At 42.9% G+C, this 17,045-nt stretch overlaps 1 protein-coding gene across 1 annotated transcript in view; it reads right to left on the bottom strand.

Annotated features, from left to right (window-relative positions):
- The window catches only part of LOC138638528 (saxiphilin-like), a 194,266-nt gene that overhangs the window by 1,008 nt on the left and 176,213 nt on the right, over positions 1-17,045 (bottom strand). The window contains exon 18 of the mRNA XM_069727906.1: positions 4,410-4,594. Coding sequence (XP_069584007.1) covers positions 4,410-4,594 — 185 coding nt within the window. The remainder of the gene's footprint in view (positions 1-4,409; positions 4,595-17,045) is intronic.

Genomic DNA, 17,045 nt, shown 5'->3' with positions numbered 1-17,045 from the left:
ATCAGGTATAAATGAACTGAGAGCGGGAAGACTGAGCTTTTAGCGGGTACTTAGCTTGTGCGACAAGAGAAGGTTGGCTCCCTCTCCACTATCCGACACCAATTGACAGGGCCGCATTATCTGACTACTGTCCCCGCTCAGGCAGACTCTACTTCCAAAAGGGACAATTACACGGCCCCCTTTGACCCTGAGAGTGCTCACCGGACTGTGCCTCTGACAACCACAGACGTACCGCGTAGTGCCGATCCCTTGGTGCACGCTCAGTACGGGAGTGAGATTGCGGCCCACTCTCCTAGACTGTGCACTTCACCAGCGGTGCTGCGGATTTGGTTGCAGATAGCTCCCCATTCCAAGAACAGGAGACCACGTGCAGGAAAGACCGGGCACTTCACCTCTGTGCTGAGACGGTGCTTCAATTATCTCCAGGACCAGATCAGAGACTTCTCGTGCAACCTACGGCGCCATCGTGGGATTTTCCAGCCTCCACAGTCCAGGAACCAGGGACTGATAAGTTACCTTGTTTACTTGTCACTCGGCTATTACCCTGTTGCCGTTATCGTTCGTGTCTTGTTTATATATTGTTGCCCCATTCTCCCTGTGTGGAGAGTAACCGCTGAATTGTTTAATCATAAAGAACCCATTAACTCTTGCTCTGTCTCCTGCCTGTCACTGCATCCCTCGTTCCTGCTAGTACCTTACAATTACATCCAAATTAATGTTTATAAGTCAATAACTAAGGCCACAAAGCACAGTATTCTAAATGAAAAAAATTGTTGTACAGTGGGGAAAATAAGTAATTTTGTAAGTCTTCCCACCTACAAAGAATGGAGAGGTCTGTAATTTTTATCGTAAGTATACTTCAACTGTGAAAGACAGAAACTAAAAATAAAACCAGAAAATCACATTGTATGATTTTTCCATAATTACCGTAATTTGCATTTTATTGCATGAAATAAGCTTTTGATACAATAGAAAAACAGAACTTAAAGGGAATATGTCACTTCATTTTGTTGCTATAAACTGCAGCCACCGCCATCAGGGGCTTATCTACAGCATTCTGTAATGCTGTACATAAGCCCCTGATGTATCCTGAAAGATTAGAAAAAATAAGTTAGATTATACTCACCCAGGGGCGTTCCGGTGCGGTCCGGGTCCGATGGGCATTGCAGGTCTGGGTCTGGCTCCTCCAATCTTCATGCGATGACGTCCTCTTCCTTGTTTCTGTCGGGGCTCCTGCACAGGCGTAATTCTCTGCACTGTTGAGGGTAGAGCAAAGTACTGCAGTGCAGTTAGAGAAAGGTTAGAGAGGTCCCGCGCCTGTGCACTGCAGTACTTTACGCTGCCCTCAACAGGATAAATCAGTACGCCTGCGCAGGAGCCGCAACAGAAGCAAGGAAGAGGATGTCATCGCATGAAGATGGGAGGCACCGGACCCGGACCTGCGATGCCCATCGGACCAGGACTGAACCGGGATCGCCCCTGGGTGAGTATAATCTAACTTGTTTTTCTTATCTTTCAGGTTACATCGGGGGCTTATCTACAGCATTACAGAATGCTGTAGATAAGCCCCTAATTGCAGTGGCCGCAGTTTATAGCGGCAAAATGAGGTGAGAGATTCCCTTTAATATTTGGTACAGTAATCTTTGCAATTACAGAGGTCAGATGTTTCCTGTATCTCTTGGCCAAGTTTGCTCACACTCAAGCAGGGATTATGGCTTAATACCCCATAGAGATTTTCTCCAGATCTTTCAGGTTTCGGGGCTGTCACTGGGCAACATTGAGTTTCAGCTCCCTCCAAAGATTTTCCATTCCTCCTCTGGATCATCCACCTGGTCATTTGCAAACTTCAAACGGGCCTGGAAACATGCTGGCCTGAGCAGGAGGACCTTGAGTGCCCTGCTGGATTTTAATCCATAATGATGTAGTGTGTTACTAATGGTTATGTTTGAGACTGTGGTCACAGCTCTCTTCAGGTCATTAACCAGGTCTTCACATGTAGTTCTGGGCTGATTACTGACCTTTCCCAGTATCATCCTTAAGGTACCTTCACACTGAACAACTTAACGATATCGCTAGCGATCCGTGACATTGCAGCGTCCTGGATAGCGATATCGTTGTGTTTGACACGCAGCAGCGATCTGGATCCTGCTGTGACATCGTTGGTCAGAGTAGAAAGGCCAGAACTTTATTTCGTCGCTGGATCTCCCACAGACATCGCTGAATCGGCGTGTGTGACGCCGATTCAGCGATGTCTTCACTGGTAACCAGGGTAAACATCGGGTTACTAAGCGCAGGGCCACGCTTAGTAACCCGATGTTTACCCTGGTTACCATTGTAAATGTAAAAAAAAAAAAAACAGTACATACTTACATTCCGGTGTCTGTCCCCTCGCCGTCAGCTTCCCGCACTGACTGTGAGCGCCGGCCGGCCATAAAGCACAGCGGTGATGTCACCGCTCTGCTTTACGGCCGGCCGGCGCTGACACAGTGCAGGAAAGCTGAGGCCGGGGGACAGACACCGGAATGTAAGTATGTACTGTTTTGTTTTTTTTTACATTTACAATGGTAACCAGGGTAAACATCGGGTTACTAAGTGTGGCCCTGCGCTTAGTAACCCGATGTTTACCCTGGTTACCAGGGGACTTCGGCATCGTTGGTCGCTGGAGAGCTGTCTGTGTGACAGCTCTCCAGCGACCACACAGCGACGAAACAGCGACGCTGCAGCGATCGGCATTGTTGCCTATATCGCTGCAGCGTCGCTTAATGTGACGGTACCTTTAGTCCACGAGGTGAGACCTTGTATGGAGCCCCAGACCGAGGAAGATGGACAGTCATCTTGTGTTTCTTCCATTTTCTAATAATTGTGCCAACAGTTGTTGCCTTTTCACCAAGCTGTGAGCCAAGCTACCATCTCACCAAGCTGCCTTCTCACTATACTGCACATTTTTCCTTGAAGGTAACCATGACTAACATAAGACAGTGATTTCAAGCGCAAGCCTCCTTTTAAAGCAACCAGTCTGTTCTTATAATTCAGTCTACATGACAGAGTGATATCAGCTGCCTTGTCCTTGTTAGCACTTTGTCGTTAGCTAATGAGAAGATCAGTGAAATTATATAAGCAGGACATTTTGTCGAAGAGCTGAAATTCAGTAGAAAAGGGTTATTTGTGATTAAGTTAATTTAAATGGAAAAAATTACTGCAATTCATCTGATCACTTTTCATAACAAGCTAGAGTTAATACAAATTGCAATTATAAAATCTAAAGCAGCAAACTTTGTGAAAACCAACATTTATGTCATGATCCATTCCAGGATTTAGTCCTGTCTGCTCTTTTTCTGGGTGGATCATATCAAGGGTTAACTTTGCTCTGCCTCATTCTGGGCTCAGGTTTGCTATTTAGCTCCCAGGCATCCTGCTGGTGGTGTCAGCTATAGTTCTGCCTTCAGCGTGTGAACCTGACTGTGGTAACTCTTGATTTGTCCTGCTGTGATCCCTGACTTGTCCAGTGTCTGTTTACTCCCTTTGTCTTCCCTTTTCCCATCGTTTCTCTGTTTGTCTGCTTGATTCTCTGGTTCCTGACTTGGCTCGTATTCGGACTTGCTTCTGCTTTTTGACTTTGTCTAATCTGATTCTGACCGCTGCTGAACCTCCTGGCTTTTTTTCTGACCACTCTCTCGCCACTTGGTGGTGCCTGTGCTGCTGCTCTGTGGTGCTTCCCAGTGTATGCAGTCTCCCTTTCCTCTCAAGCTCTATCTGGTGAAGGTTGCGTTATACTGCACTGCAGCTGCATGACAATTTATATATTTATGTACGTCTCAAAACTTCTGTCCTTGACTGTATATAATAATAATGTATAATTGTGATATTAGAGTACAATAAAAATGCAGAATATTGTCATATCTCAGTAATCGACAACCCCTTTAATATACACATCACACTTTAACATTATCACAATACAGAACAATCTATACAGCTGTATAAGCATAGAGGGTGTAGAGGTTGCAGTCACATCTAGGTCCAGGTGCCTGAGGTGATCTAAAGGCCCTCTGCTACATAAGCAGACATTAGTATTATCAGTGGCACATGGTAAGTTGGGTCCTTGTTACAAATTTGCACTGATTCAAAGGGGATCTGATTTATAACTACACAATCTATTGTGCCAACAGAACACAGCCTATAAAACTGAAATGTTACACAATAACATACACTAGATACAAGGGTTTTTGCCATGCGTAAACTGTTTATAAAAGAAAAGTATAATATAAATATGTTATATAATGCTACAATGTATAGTCTATAGAAAAACTCATGTGTATAAAAGTACAAAATACACAACTTTTCACTGAAATGAAATGCGTTTTTGCATATATTGGCTCAGCAACTTGTCCAGTGTGGCATCAGACACTTACTTGCTGATTGAGTGTAATTCGTACAACATCTCTGAGACTCTCTGGTCTGGTAAAAATAGATTGAGGAGAGATTCCTAAAAGGTGGCATTTTTTGTAGTCACTAACAGGAGCACGAGATCCATCAGGACATAACAACTCAAAATCTGTGGATTTTAAATCCTTTGCCCAAAGTTCTGGATTTTTACCTGGAGAATAAATAACATCACTTGTAAACATTATCCAGTAATTCACAGAAATAATCACCCATATTAGTCAGATTCAGTCTTAGGGTACATGCCCACTTTCAGGAACATCAGAGTTTTGGAAGTGCGCTGGGTCCAAATCGCCGTGTCCTACAATACAAGCAGAGTGGATGGGATTTATAGAAATCCCACACCCACTGTGTTTCTATTTGACGCAGCATAAACTCACCCGAGGTGCAAGTTCGCAAGCCACAGCTCGTTAATTTCTGTTGCGGAGATGCTAGTCTCAGCATCAGAAATTTCCACAATTTAATGTATTGGAAGCGGTAAATTCCACATTGTTCACTGAAAACATGTGGATTTACCTGTGTGATTAGAACGCTGCACTTTGGACGCTTTCCAAAGCGCAGCTATTTCCTGATCATGGGAACGTAACTTCTTGTGCTGATGCTTTCTTCATGTATCATTTAAAAATATAAGTGCAAGTAATAAAACCTGTAGAAAGCACTGTTAGAGAAACATGTGGTTATGCTGTTACGGGGCAACTAATTGCACTGTTCAGGAGTAACTAAACATTTTAAACTTTTTATATATATCCTACTGTGTCTTAAAAACACAGTGAGTGACAGTTCTGCCACCGAATAGATGGCAGAGGTGTGCAGGGCTGTCAGTATTGTGTATGGGATTGCCCAGCCTCCCAATCAGGGACTGAGGAGTTTTGACTATCCACATGCTAATTTAGGAGTGCCCAGCAACCCAATCAGGCCATGTCTGTTTGGCTTCCTCTAGGTGTCACCTTTCTGGGTGATTGCCTGGCTATCTAGCTGGTTGATAATGGTCAGACCATTGCCAGTCATTGCTTTGCTTTGTGGTGTGCATGTGCTGTGCTTGTCTGTTCTGTTATTCTGATCTTTTGCTGCCTGACCTTAGACCTTGCCTTTTGACTATTCGTTTGCCTAGTCCCTTTATCTTTTGTTCCACTACCAGTTTGAACTTCTGATCTTGGACTGTGACCTGTTTTCTCTATTATCTTGCCACTGTGTCTTGACATACTCTCATGGTATTTGATCCCAGATTTCTTGACTCCTCTGCCTCATGGCTTGTCCGTGTGAAGTGACGATAGCCTGCATCACATTACAACTGGCGTTATACATTTTTTACCAGTATAAATCTTATTCGTATGCTTTGTGATCAGGTGGCGAATCTGAACCAAATGATTCTGGATCATTAAAGAGAATTGAAGCCTAGAATCGCAGCAGTCCCAGTTGAAGGGTCAGCTGACTAACTTGATGAATGTACCCCCCAACTTCTTGCTGACGACAGTGGCTGCAATGTCTGTACCTGCAAGCGTGCAGTTTGTCTCTCCCGAACCTGTAGCGACCCTTCCGGATACATTTTCGGGAGACAGAAAACAGTTTAGAGTGTTTAGGGAGAGCTGTAAGGTATTTTTTTATTCTGCGATCCCGGTCAGGGGATGAGTTCCTAGGACCTGGTAGTTTTCTTTGTCCACGCAAGCCCCAAAATGGTCTTATGTAAACGCCTTTTTGATGCTTTATGTTTAATTTATGATGAACCAGACAGAATTCAGGTTGCTGAGGCAAAGATCATGAACCTGATACAGGAGAGTCACACTGCTGAGAACTATAGTACTGAGTTCCAGCAATGGTTCTCTGAAGTTCAGTGGAACGATGCGGCACTCAGATGCCAATTCCATAGAGGCTTTTCCAAAGATCTTAAGGATGCTCTAGCTCTTCATGCTCCTCTTTGTTATTTGGAGGAGGCCATGATCCAGGCCATAAGGAAGGATTGCAGAATTTGTGAGATGCGCTGTGAGCAGCAGGATGCTTTTTATATTCCCTGTGAACATGACCATTTTCCTGACGTGGAGCCAATGGAAGTTGGAGATGGCTGTTCTCATGCTGTAGAGAAGAAATGTTGACATAATCATGGACCTTGTTTCACCATGTAGGAGAACTTCACTCAAAATCCATATCCGGTTTTGTTTTGGATAATATACCTGCTGGGCTGGAACTGGGGCTTCCTTGGCTGCTTATTCACAATCCTGTTATTGGTTGGTGTCAGAAGGATATTGTTGAAGGGTTGTCCGCTCTAAGTTGATAATTTTGCACTCACTCTGTGTGACTGCAAACTTCAGAAATCCACCGAGCGCACGCACTGTGCGCTGTGAGGATTCACCAGTTTCTGAGCTGGGGCCGGCAGGTATGTATGCGTTATGCATACTCCTGGCCACAGCCCATCTAGTGTACACGGCCTTGCTCCATACACTTGTATTTAGTGAGGCCATGTCCACTTGATGGCCACCCCCACTGGACTGAAGCATTAATAGAGGGGGCATGGCCTCTCTTTCTATACAAGCGTATGGAGCGAGGTTATACCCACTAGAAGGGTTCTGGCCAGGAGTATCCATATCGCATATGTACCTGACAGACCTGGCTCAGAAACCGGCTAATCCTCGCAGCGCACAGTACATGACCTTGGTTGATTCATAAGTCTGCAGTCACACAGAGTAACTGCAAACTTATCATTTTAGACAGGACAACACCTTTAAGTCAAGCCTCAATTGTCATGGTTCTGTAATGGTTCAAGAAATGTCTTGGTTCTGTATAAACATGCTCTGCTAGTCTAGAGAGTCTGTTGGGGTACCTGAAAGGCTTGGGAGACGTGATTTTGGAAAAAAGGCAGACGATCCTACCTCTCCATCGTCCCTTTGATTGTGCTATTAATCTTGTCCTTAATGCCAAATTACCTAAATTTGCCTTTACAATTTGTCTGGGCCTGTACTTAATGCCAAGAAAAGCCATGTGAATAAACATTTACAAGAAGGTCATATCCGTCCTTCTTCCTCCCCGCTAGCTGCGTTTTTCTTTGTAAAAAAAGGAATATGGTGGTCTGTGTGCTTGTCTCGATTTATGAGAACTGAAGAAAATCAAGATTAAGAATTCTTACCCACTGCCACTCACCCCTGACCTATATAATCAGCTTATGGGGAATAAGTGGTTTTCTTAACTTGATCTTAAAGGGGCTTACAATTGATACACCTCCAGATGGGTGATGAGTGGAGAAATCTAAGGGTCTACTCAACAACCTTGGCATGCCTTTTGGTTAACCAATGCACCATCATTTCAAAACTTTATGAACAATATTTATTAGATTGCATTGGCAGATACTTTATGGTTTAACTTGATATTTAAATGTATTTGCCTGACCTGGATGACCATGAACATGTCCGTCTTGTACTATGAAAATTAAGAGAATTATTTGTTAGCTAAATTATAGAAATACATTTCATTCTTGGGGTTTATTGTATTGGCTGAAGGGTTTAATATGGTTCCTGCAAAGGTGCAAGCCATAATTGTTTGGATTCAACCAACTACAAACTAGATACTCTATTGGGGGGGGAGGTTCTTAGATTGTTAAGCCTCTTACTGACTTCACGTGTAAAGAGATGAATATTAAGGTTTGGTCATTAGATACTATTGGGGCATTTAAGAAAAGAAGAGTGCTTCATGTGTGCTCCAGTACTAATCCAACCCGATCTCCAAGAACTGTTCATTGTGAAGGCTTATGCTTTGGAGGTCAGGGTTTGTTATCTCAGGGTTCCAAAACTCTGACCAATTTGTGGCCATGTGCATTTTTTTTCTAGAAAATTTTCATCTGCTGAAAGAAATTATAGTAACATAGATAGCAAGGCCGAAAAAAGACATTTGTCCATCCAGTTCAGCCTATATTCCGTCAGAATAAATCCCCAGATCTACGTCCTTCTCAAGAACCTAATAACTGTAAGATACAATATTGTTCTGCTCCAGGACAACATCCAGGCCTCTCTTTAACCCCTCAACTGAGTTTGCCATCAGCACCTCCTCAGGCAAGAAATTCCAGATTCTCAGTGCCCTAACAGTAAAGAATTCCCTTCTATGTTGGTGGAAAAACCTTCTCTCCTCCAGACGCAGAGATTGCCCCTTGTGACCGTCACATTCCTTGGTATAAACAAATCCTCGAAGAGATATTTGTATTGTCCCCTTATATACTTATACATGGTTATTAGAATGCTCCTCAGTCATTTTTTTTCTAGACTAAATAATCCTAATTATGCTAATCTCTCTGGGTATTGTAGTTCCCCCATCTCCTTTATTAATTTTATTGCCCTCCTTTGTACTCGCTCTAGTTCCATTATATCCTTACTGAGCACCGGTGCCCAAAACTGGACACAGTACTCCATGTGCGGTCTAACTAGGGATTTGTACAGAGGCAGTATAATGCTCTCATCATATGTATCCAGACCTCTTTTAATGCACCCCATGATCCTGTTTGCCTTGGCAGCCGCTGCCTGGCACTGGCTGCTCCAGGTAATTTTATCATTATCTATTATCCCCAAGCCCTTCTCCATGTCAGATTTACCCAGTGGTTTCCCGTTCAGTGTGTAATGGTGATATTGATTCCTTCTTCCCATGTGTATAACCTTACATTTATCGTTGTTAAACTGCATCTGCCTCCTTTCAACCCAAGTTTCCAACTTATCCAGATCCATCTGTAGCAGAATACTATCTTCTCTTGTATTGACTGCTTTACATAGTTTTGTATTATCTGCAGATATCGATATTTTACTGTGTAAACCTTCTACCAGATCATTAATGAATATGTTGAGGAGAATAGGTCCCAATACTGACCCCTGCGGTACCCCACTGGTCACAGCGACCCAGTTAGAGACTATACCATTTATAACCACCCTCTGCTTTCTATCACTAAGCCAGTTACTTACCCATTTACACACATTTTCCCCCAGACCCAGCACTCTCATTTTGTGTACAAACTTCTTATGTGGCACGGTATCAAACGCTTTGGAAAGTCAAGATATACCGCATCCAATGACGCACCTTGGTCCAGTCTATACCTTACCTCTATACCTCTATATAAAAACTTACCTCTATATAAAAACTGATTAGATTGGTTTGATAGGAGCGATTCCTCATAAACCCATGCTGATATGGAGTTATACAGTTGTTCTCATTGAGATAATCCAGAATAACATCCCTCATAACCTCTTCAAATATTTTACCAACAATAGAGGTTAGACTTACTGGCCTATAGTTTCCAGGTTCACTTTTAGAGCCCTTTTTGAATATTGGCACCACATTTGCTATGCGCCAGTCCTATGAAACAGACCCTCATCACTATAGAGTCACTAAATAAGAAATAATTGTTTGTCTATTACATTACTTAGTTCTCTCAGTACTTGTGGGTGTATGCTATCCGGACCCGGAGATTTATCTATTTTAATCTTATTTCGCCGGTTTCGCACCTCTTCTTGGGTTAGATTGATGATGACCCTTAATATAGGGTTTTCTTTGTATCTCAGCATTTCACCTAGCATTTTATTTTCCACTATTTTCCACCGTGAATTTTATGGAGAAGAGGGAGTTTAATATATTAGCTTTTTCCACCTCATCTACAACCATTCTTTCCTCACAATTTTTTAAGGGGCCTACACTTTCCCTTATAATTCTTTTACTATTGATATAGTTGAAGAACAGTTTGGGATTAGTTTTACTCTCCTTAACAATGTGCTTCTCGGTTTCCTTTTTGGCAGCTTTTTTAAACAATTCTTTATTCAACATTTAACAGTTAACAGTAAACATTTAAACAGATAACTGTTATAATATAGTACCGAAGATGCAATATGTCGAACACAAATTATAATGTCAATTCAAGGTATTTGCGTTACATCAAATGTTGACGAAAAAATCCAAATTGGATATTATAAACAGTGTAATCACAACAGGCGTTGGTAGCAAAAATAACTAGGCTAGAGAATTTTGCGGAGTCAAAAATCTGATCATATGAGAAGGCAAAACGGCAGGACCATCAAAGCTAGTAGTATGTAACATAGAAGATTGTATCTATAGGCCTTGTATATAGACAAGCAAAATTAAATCACAACATTGGGTGACAGAATGGGAAGCAGGAGCTACAAGGATGTAAGAGAGACGATGGGAAAGGCATAGTATAAAGGGCGTCAGGCTCGGCCAGCAGCAGGAAATATGAAAAAATTTCAGATAACGGGCAGCTAACAATATGGACTCATCAAAAGATGGGGAAGAGTTCAATGGGGAATTGATGTTACCAATGAGAGGGAAGTTCTCAGCCTCTGGGAATTTTTAGTCCAAAGTTACCAGAATTTGAGGAATTGTGAGTGTGTATGAGTTTCCCAGCTAGATAACTCTTCTGGATATTGTTACCTTTATAACCCATTCATTCAGAGTTGGAAGGGAGGGTTGCTTCCAGTGCAGTGGTATCAAAAGCTTAGCTACTCCCAATAGTAGCAGAACTAAGTTATGTTTTTTGAGGGTGTAGTCTTTAGATGGAAGAGAGAGTAACATTTCTGCTGCTGACATATTTCTATTTATCAGCTCTAAGATTTGAAGGCTTTTGTTAATGCTCTTCCAATAGTTCTCTATTGCAGGGCACGACCAAAAGATATGTATTAGAGTGCCTTTAAAGTTTTGGCATCTCCAGCACAGAGGAGACCTTTTTGGCAGTTTTAATTAGCTTTTAAGATAAAGTATTTTTCTCCCTATAGTTTTTTAGAGTTTCAACAGGCCATCCTGCTTTAGTAGCTTAAATGCTTTCTTTTTACTGTTAATTGCCTGTCTTACTTCTTTGTTTAGCCACATTGGGTTTTTCCTATTTCTAGTCCTTTTATTCCCACAAGGTATAAACCGCTTACACTGCCTATTTAGGATGTTCTTAAACATTTCCCATCTGTATTCTTATTTCTGAGGATATTGTTCCAGTCTACCAGATTAAGGGCATCTCTAAGCTGGTCAAACTTTGCCTTCCTAAAGTTCAGTGTTTTTGTGACTCCCTGACAAGTCCCCCTAGCAAAAGACAAGTGAAACTGTACAATATTGTGGTCGCTATTTCCTAGATGCCCGACCACCTGCAGATTTGTTATTCTGTCAGGTCTATTAGATCGTATTAGGTCTAAAAGTGCTGCTCCTCTGGTTGAATTCTGCACAAATTGTGAAAGATAATTTTTATTGGTTATTAGCAGAAACCTGTTGCCTTTATGGGTTTTGCAGGTCTCTGTTTACCAGTTAATATCCAGGTAGTTAAAGTCCCCCATAACAAGGACCTTATTATGGGTTGCAGCTTCATCTATCTTTCTTAGTTGACTTTCCATGATTTCTGTTATATTTGGGGGTTTGTAACAGACCCCAATGAGAATTTTGTTACCATTTTTCCCTCCATGAATTTCAACCCATATAGACTCGACATCCTCATTCCCTTCGCTAATATCCTCCCTTAAAGTGGACTTTAGGGTACCGTCACACTATACGATTTACCTACGATCACGACCAGCGATATGACCTGGCCGTGATCGTAGGTAAATCGTAGTGTGGTCACTGGGGAGCTGTCACACAGACAGCTCTCCAGCGACCAACGATGCCGAGGTCCCTGGGTAACCAGGGTAAACATCGGGTAACTAAGCGCAGGACCGCGCTTAGTTACCCGATGTTTACCCTGGTTACAAGTGTTAAACTAAAAAAAAAAAACAGCACATACTTACATTCTGGTGTCCGTCAGGTCCCTTGCAGTCTGCTTCCCGCACTCAGTGACTGCCGGCCGTAAAGTGAAAGTGAAAGCACAGCCGCTGTGCTCTGCTTTCACTTTACGGCCGGCAGTCACAGTGCGGGAAGCAGAGACGGCAAGGGACCTGACGGACACCAGAATGTAAGTATGTGCTGTTTGTTTTTTTTTAGTTTAACGCTTGTAACCAGGGTAAACATCGGGTAACTAAGCGCGGTCCTGCGCTTAGTTACCCGATGTTTACCCTGGTTACAAGCAAACGCATCGCTGGATCGCATCGCTAGATCGCTAGATCGGTGTCACACACACCGATCTAGCGATGACAGCGGGAGATCCAGCGATGAAAGAAAGTTCCATACGATCTGCTACGACGTACGATTCTCAGCAGGATCCCTGATCGCTGCTGCGTGTCAGACACAGCGATATCGTAACGATATCGCTGGAACGTCACGAATCGTACCGTCGTAGCGATCAAAATGTTATAGTGTGACGGTACCCTTAGACAAGACTTTACATAAAGACAAACCCCTCCTCCTCTCTGATTTTTACGATCCTTTCTGAACAGACTGTAACCCTGTAAGTTAACAGCCCAGTCATATCTTACATCTAGCCATGTCTCGGTTATTCCCACCATGTTAAAGTTACCTGTAGATATTTCTGCTTCTAGTTCTTACATCTTGTTTGTCAGGCTTCTGGCGTTTGCGAGCATGCAGTTTAGAGGATTTTGTTTTGTTCCAATCTCCTCCCTGTGGATTGTTTTAGAAATTTTCTTACCTCACCTCTGAGTATGTTGTCTTTGGTCTTTTTTGCAGCACCTCATATCCTTTATCAGTATGTTTTCTGGCTTCATGTTGAGTCTAATGTTTTTATTCCCCTCTTCTTCTAGTTTAACGCCCTCCTGATGAATGCAGCAAGTCTTCTGATTATGATGTTGGGAATTGTGAGTTACTCGCTGTGTAATTAGCCTTTAAAGAATGCAGGCATTTTTTGGGGGAGGACGGTTCATCAAGTAACTTTGGTCACTGATCATAAGAATTTAACTTATATTGAATCAGCTAAAGGGTTAATTACAAGACAGTCCAGATGGTATTTAATTTTCTCCAGAACCTCCATCCTCCATTAAATGGAGATCCATAAAGTCCAGTCTTTGGCCCCTTCCGCGACTTCAGAGTCCAAATCATTTTTGCCTGTTTACTTAAGATTGCATCTGTTATAAGAGTTTTATGATTCTGTCTTGAGTGATCATCATGGGGTCAAAGCTAAGCAGAAAGCCATTGCTAGGCTGTTTTGGTGGCTATTCATGCATAATGATATTAGAGATTTTTTATCTGCTTGTGAAGTTTGCACACATACTAAAGTTTCCCATAACCATCTGGTTGGGGAATTGGCTTCATTACCAATTTCAGAAAGAACGTGGATTCATCTGTCCATGGATTTCATCATGGGTTTGCCTCTGTTTGGGGGGGAAACTGATATTTGGGTGGTGGTAGACCAATTCAGCAAACAGGCTCATTTTGTTCCTTTATTGGGGTTACCTAATGTAGAGATACTCTCTAGGTTATTTATCAGTCATGTTGTGAGATTGCATGAAATTCCTATTAACATCATGTCTAATAGAAGAGTCAAATTTTTCCAAATTCTGGAGAGCTTTATGTAGTAGACTGGGGACTGACTTCTCATTTTCCTCTGCCTACCACCTGAAACCAAAGATCAGACGAAAAGGGCAAATTAATCTTTGGAACAAATTTTAAGGTGTTTAATGGTGGCTCAAGGTCAACAGGTTAGAAAGGGTTTTGTGGATAGTCTGCGCGCTGGCGACAGGATTTCAAACATATATCCCAGTGTAGTAAAATGATTGGTTTATTTTGACATGTTTTGAAGTACAAGTCTACTTCTTCTTCAGGAAAACTACATTTAAAAGGATACAAGTTGTTTTCCTGAAGAAGAAGTAGACTTGTACTTTGAAACGCATCAAAATAAACCAATCATTTTATTACACTGGGATATATGTTTGAAATCCTTTCGACAGTACGGAGACTATCCACAATCCCCTTCTAACCGATTGATGTCTGATGGTCACTGGCTGACCCATGGATATGCTGCAGCCAATGTTGCAGTATATGCTGTTTTTTTGGATTAAACAGGTGAGTTTATTCTGAGCGTAAAGCTCACTATAATTCTCGGATAAGACCTTATTTTGCTCTGATCTCTCCTACAGTTTAACATGGTAGCTCAACAGGAAGACTGGTCATCATTTTTACCTCTTGCTGTGTTTGTTTTTAACAGTCGAGTCAATTAGTCTACTGGAACCTCACCTTTTTTGTAATTATGGTTTTCATTCCCATTTTGATGAATTCTCTAGTAGAAGTTTTGAGTCTCCTTGGGTGGAGGTCGCCATACAGAAACTGGGTAATGACTTGAGAGAGGTTCAAAAGAATATTGGGGTTGCTCATATTCATCAAAAATGGAAGGCCAATAGAAAATGTTCAGTGGATCTTGTCTTTAAAATAGGTAATAAGGTTTGATTGTCATCCAAAAATATTAAACTTAAAGTAACAACAGTGAAGTTGGATCCTAAGTTCATTGGCCCCCAAAAAATTCTGGAGGAAGTCCATCCGGTGACTTTTAGATTGAAATTTCCTCCATCTTTTCGTATTCCTAATGTTTACCATTGACCCCTATGTAACAACGTGTCCCTTCCCTGGCCTGTATTCCTGGACTGCAATGTAATCAGGTCTAGGTCCACATTGCTGGTACTATATCTAGTGGGGGATTCTGTCTTTATTCTTCTCAGCATGGGACTCATCCAATACACAAACCTGTTAGACAGAACGGAGCCGGTAGCTTTTGGAAACTTCTCAATGTAGCCACATGTTAAAAGTTGGTGTGAACCTCCCCCATCGTTGGGCTGAACCCAGGGCACAGGACAATAGACTCATGTTTTGGCTAGTCAGTTGGTGATGACCTGTGAAGGGCTAGGATCTTATGCCGAGGCGAGATCACGGTGACTGTGTGCATTGTTTGAAGCTGCCACGTGGGACTGTGTTGTATCCCTCATCTGGTGTATCCATTGAACTCATCCAAAGACTATTTCTATATTTCCCTGGCATTGGTTTACTGGGTGGCGTCCCAGGGTCAGCCCCCTTTGCGTGGACTCATTGTGGACCCATTGTGGATGCTGTAGCATTAAGGTACCGTCACACTCAGCAACTTTGCAACGAGAACGACAATGATCCGTGACGTTGCAGCGTCCTGGATAGCAATCTCGTTGTGTTTGACACGCAGCAGCGATCTGGATCCTGCTTTGCCATCGCTGGTCAGAGCTAGAAGTTCAGAACTTTATTTCATCGTCAGGTCGGCGTGTATCGTCATGTTTGACATCAAAAGCAACGATGCCAGCAATGTTTTACATGGAGCTAACAACCAGCGAGAACGATAAGTGAGTCGCCGTTACGTCACTGGATCGCTCCTGCATCGTTCTGGAGTTGCTGTGTTTGACGTCTCTACAGCAACCTAAACAGCGACGCTCCAGCGATCGACTCGTTGTCTATATAGCTGCAGCGTCGCTGAGTGTGACGGTACCTTTACCCTAATTTGTGCGGCCCAGCTCCGTGCTCCAAAAAATGTTGCTGGATTGTTTATTGGCCCGGTGTCTCTTCCTGCTCTGTCGCATACCCCGTCACACCCTATTAAAGGAGTTTGTCCCTTCGGTATTATCTCCATCGTTCCTGCCTTCTCTGGTTTCAGTCAATAGTGGTTTAGACTATTAGATAGAAGGAATCGTCAATTCTTGGAAGGTCAAAAATTCATTCCAGTATCTTATTCATTGGAGGGGATATGGACTTGAGTAGAAATCTTGGGTCCCAGCTCAATCTGTGAAGGCCGATCGTCTGGTTAGGGGGCCTTCCATTTAAGATTTCCTGTGATAAATGGGGGTTCGGTGACCTCTCCTAGAAGAGTGGATAGGGTCATGAATCCACCACTCAGTGTCCTAGGAATGAAGTGAGTGACAGCTCTGCTGCCCAATAGATGGCAGGGGTGTGTTTGGCTTTCATTGTTGTCTATAGGATAGTTCTGCCACACAACCAGGGGCTTGGGCATGCTGACCATCCCCATGCTAATAGAGGAGTGCCCAGCAGCCCAATAAGGTCTGGTCTGCTAAGCTTCCTCCAGGTGTCACCTTAATGGGTGATTGCCTGGCTATTTACCTGACTGGCAATAGTCAGACCATTGCCAGTCATAGCTTTGCTTGGTAGTGTGCGTCACTTGTTCTTTTGTGTTCTGCTTTCCTGATCTTTTGCTGCCTGATCTTGGACCTTGCCTTCTAACTATTCGTTTACCTAAGGCTACGTTCACATTTACGTTGTGCGGGGCTGCGTCGGCGACGCACCGCACAACGCAAACAAAAACGCAACAAAACGCACACTAAAACGCTGCGTTTTGCGACACATGCGTCCTTTTTGCCGAAATTGGGACGCAAAAAAAATGCAATTTGCTGCGTTTTCTGCGCCCCACGCTTGCGGGTAAAAAAACGCATGCATCGCAAAACGCAGCACAACGCATGTCCATGCGCCCCCCATGTTAAATATAGGGGCGCATGACGCATGCGTCGCCACATCGTTTCCCGACGCTGCGTTGGGAAACGCTAATGTGAACGTAGCCTAACCCCTTTGTCTCAATCTGCTACCACTTTGGATTTCTGAGCTTAGCCTGTGACCTATTTTCTCTTTTGTCTTGTCCCCCTGCCTTTGACAAACACTCTTGGTATTTTACCCTGGACTTCTCGACTCGCCTGCCTCATGGCTTTTCTGTGAGAAGTGATGATAGCCACCGTGACAGGTTTCTT

The sequence above is a fragment of the Ranitomeya imitator genome, chromosome 5 (genome assembly GCF_032444005.1).
Source record: "Ranitomeya imitator isolate aRanImi1 chromosome 5, aRanImi1.pri, whole genome shotgun sequence".
NCBI classification, from domain to species: Eukaryota; Metazoa; Chordata; class Amphibia; order Anura; family Dendrobatidae; genus Ranitomeya; species Ranitomeya imitator.
The sequence above is the reverse complement of the archived record's forward strand: the minus strand, read 5'-3'. Positions and strand labels throughout refer to the sequence as shown.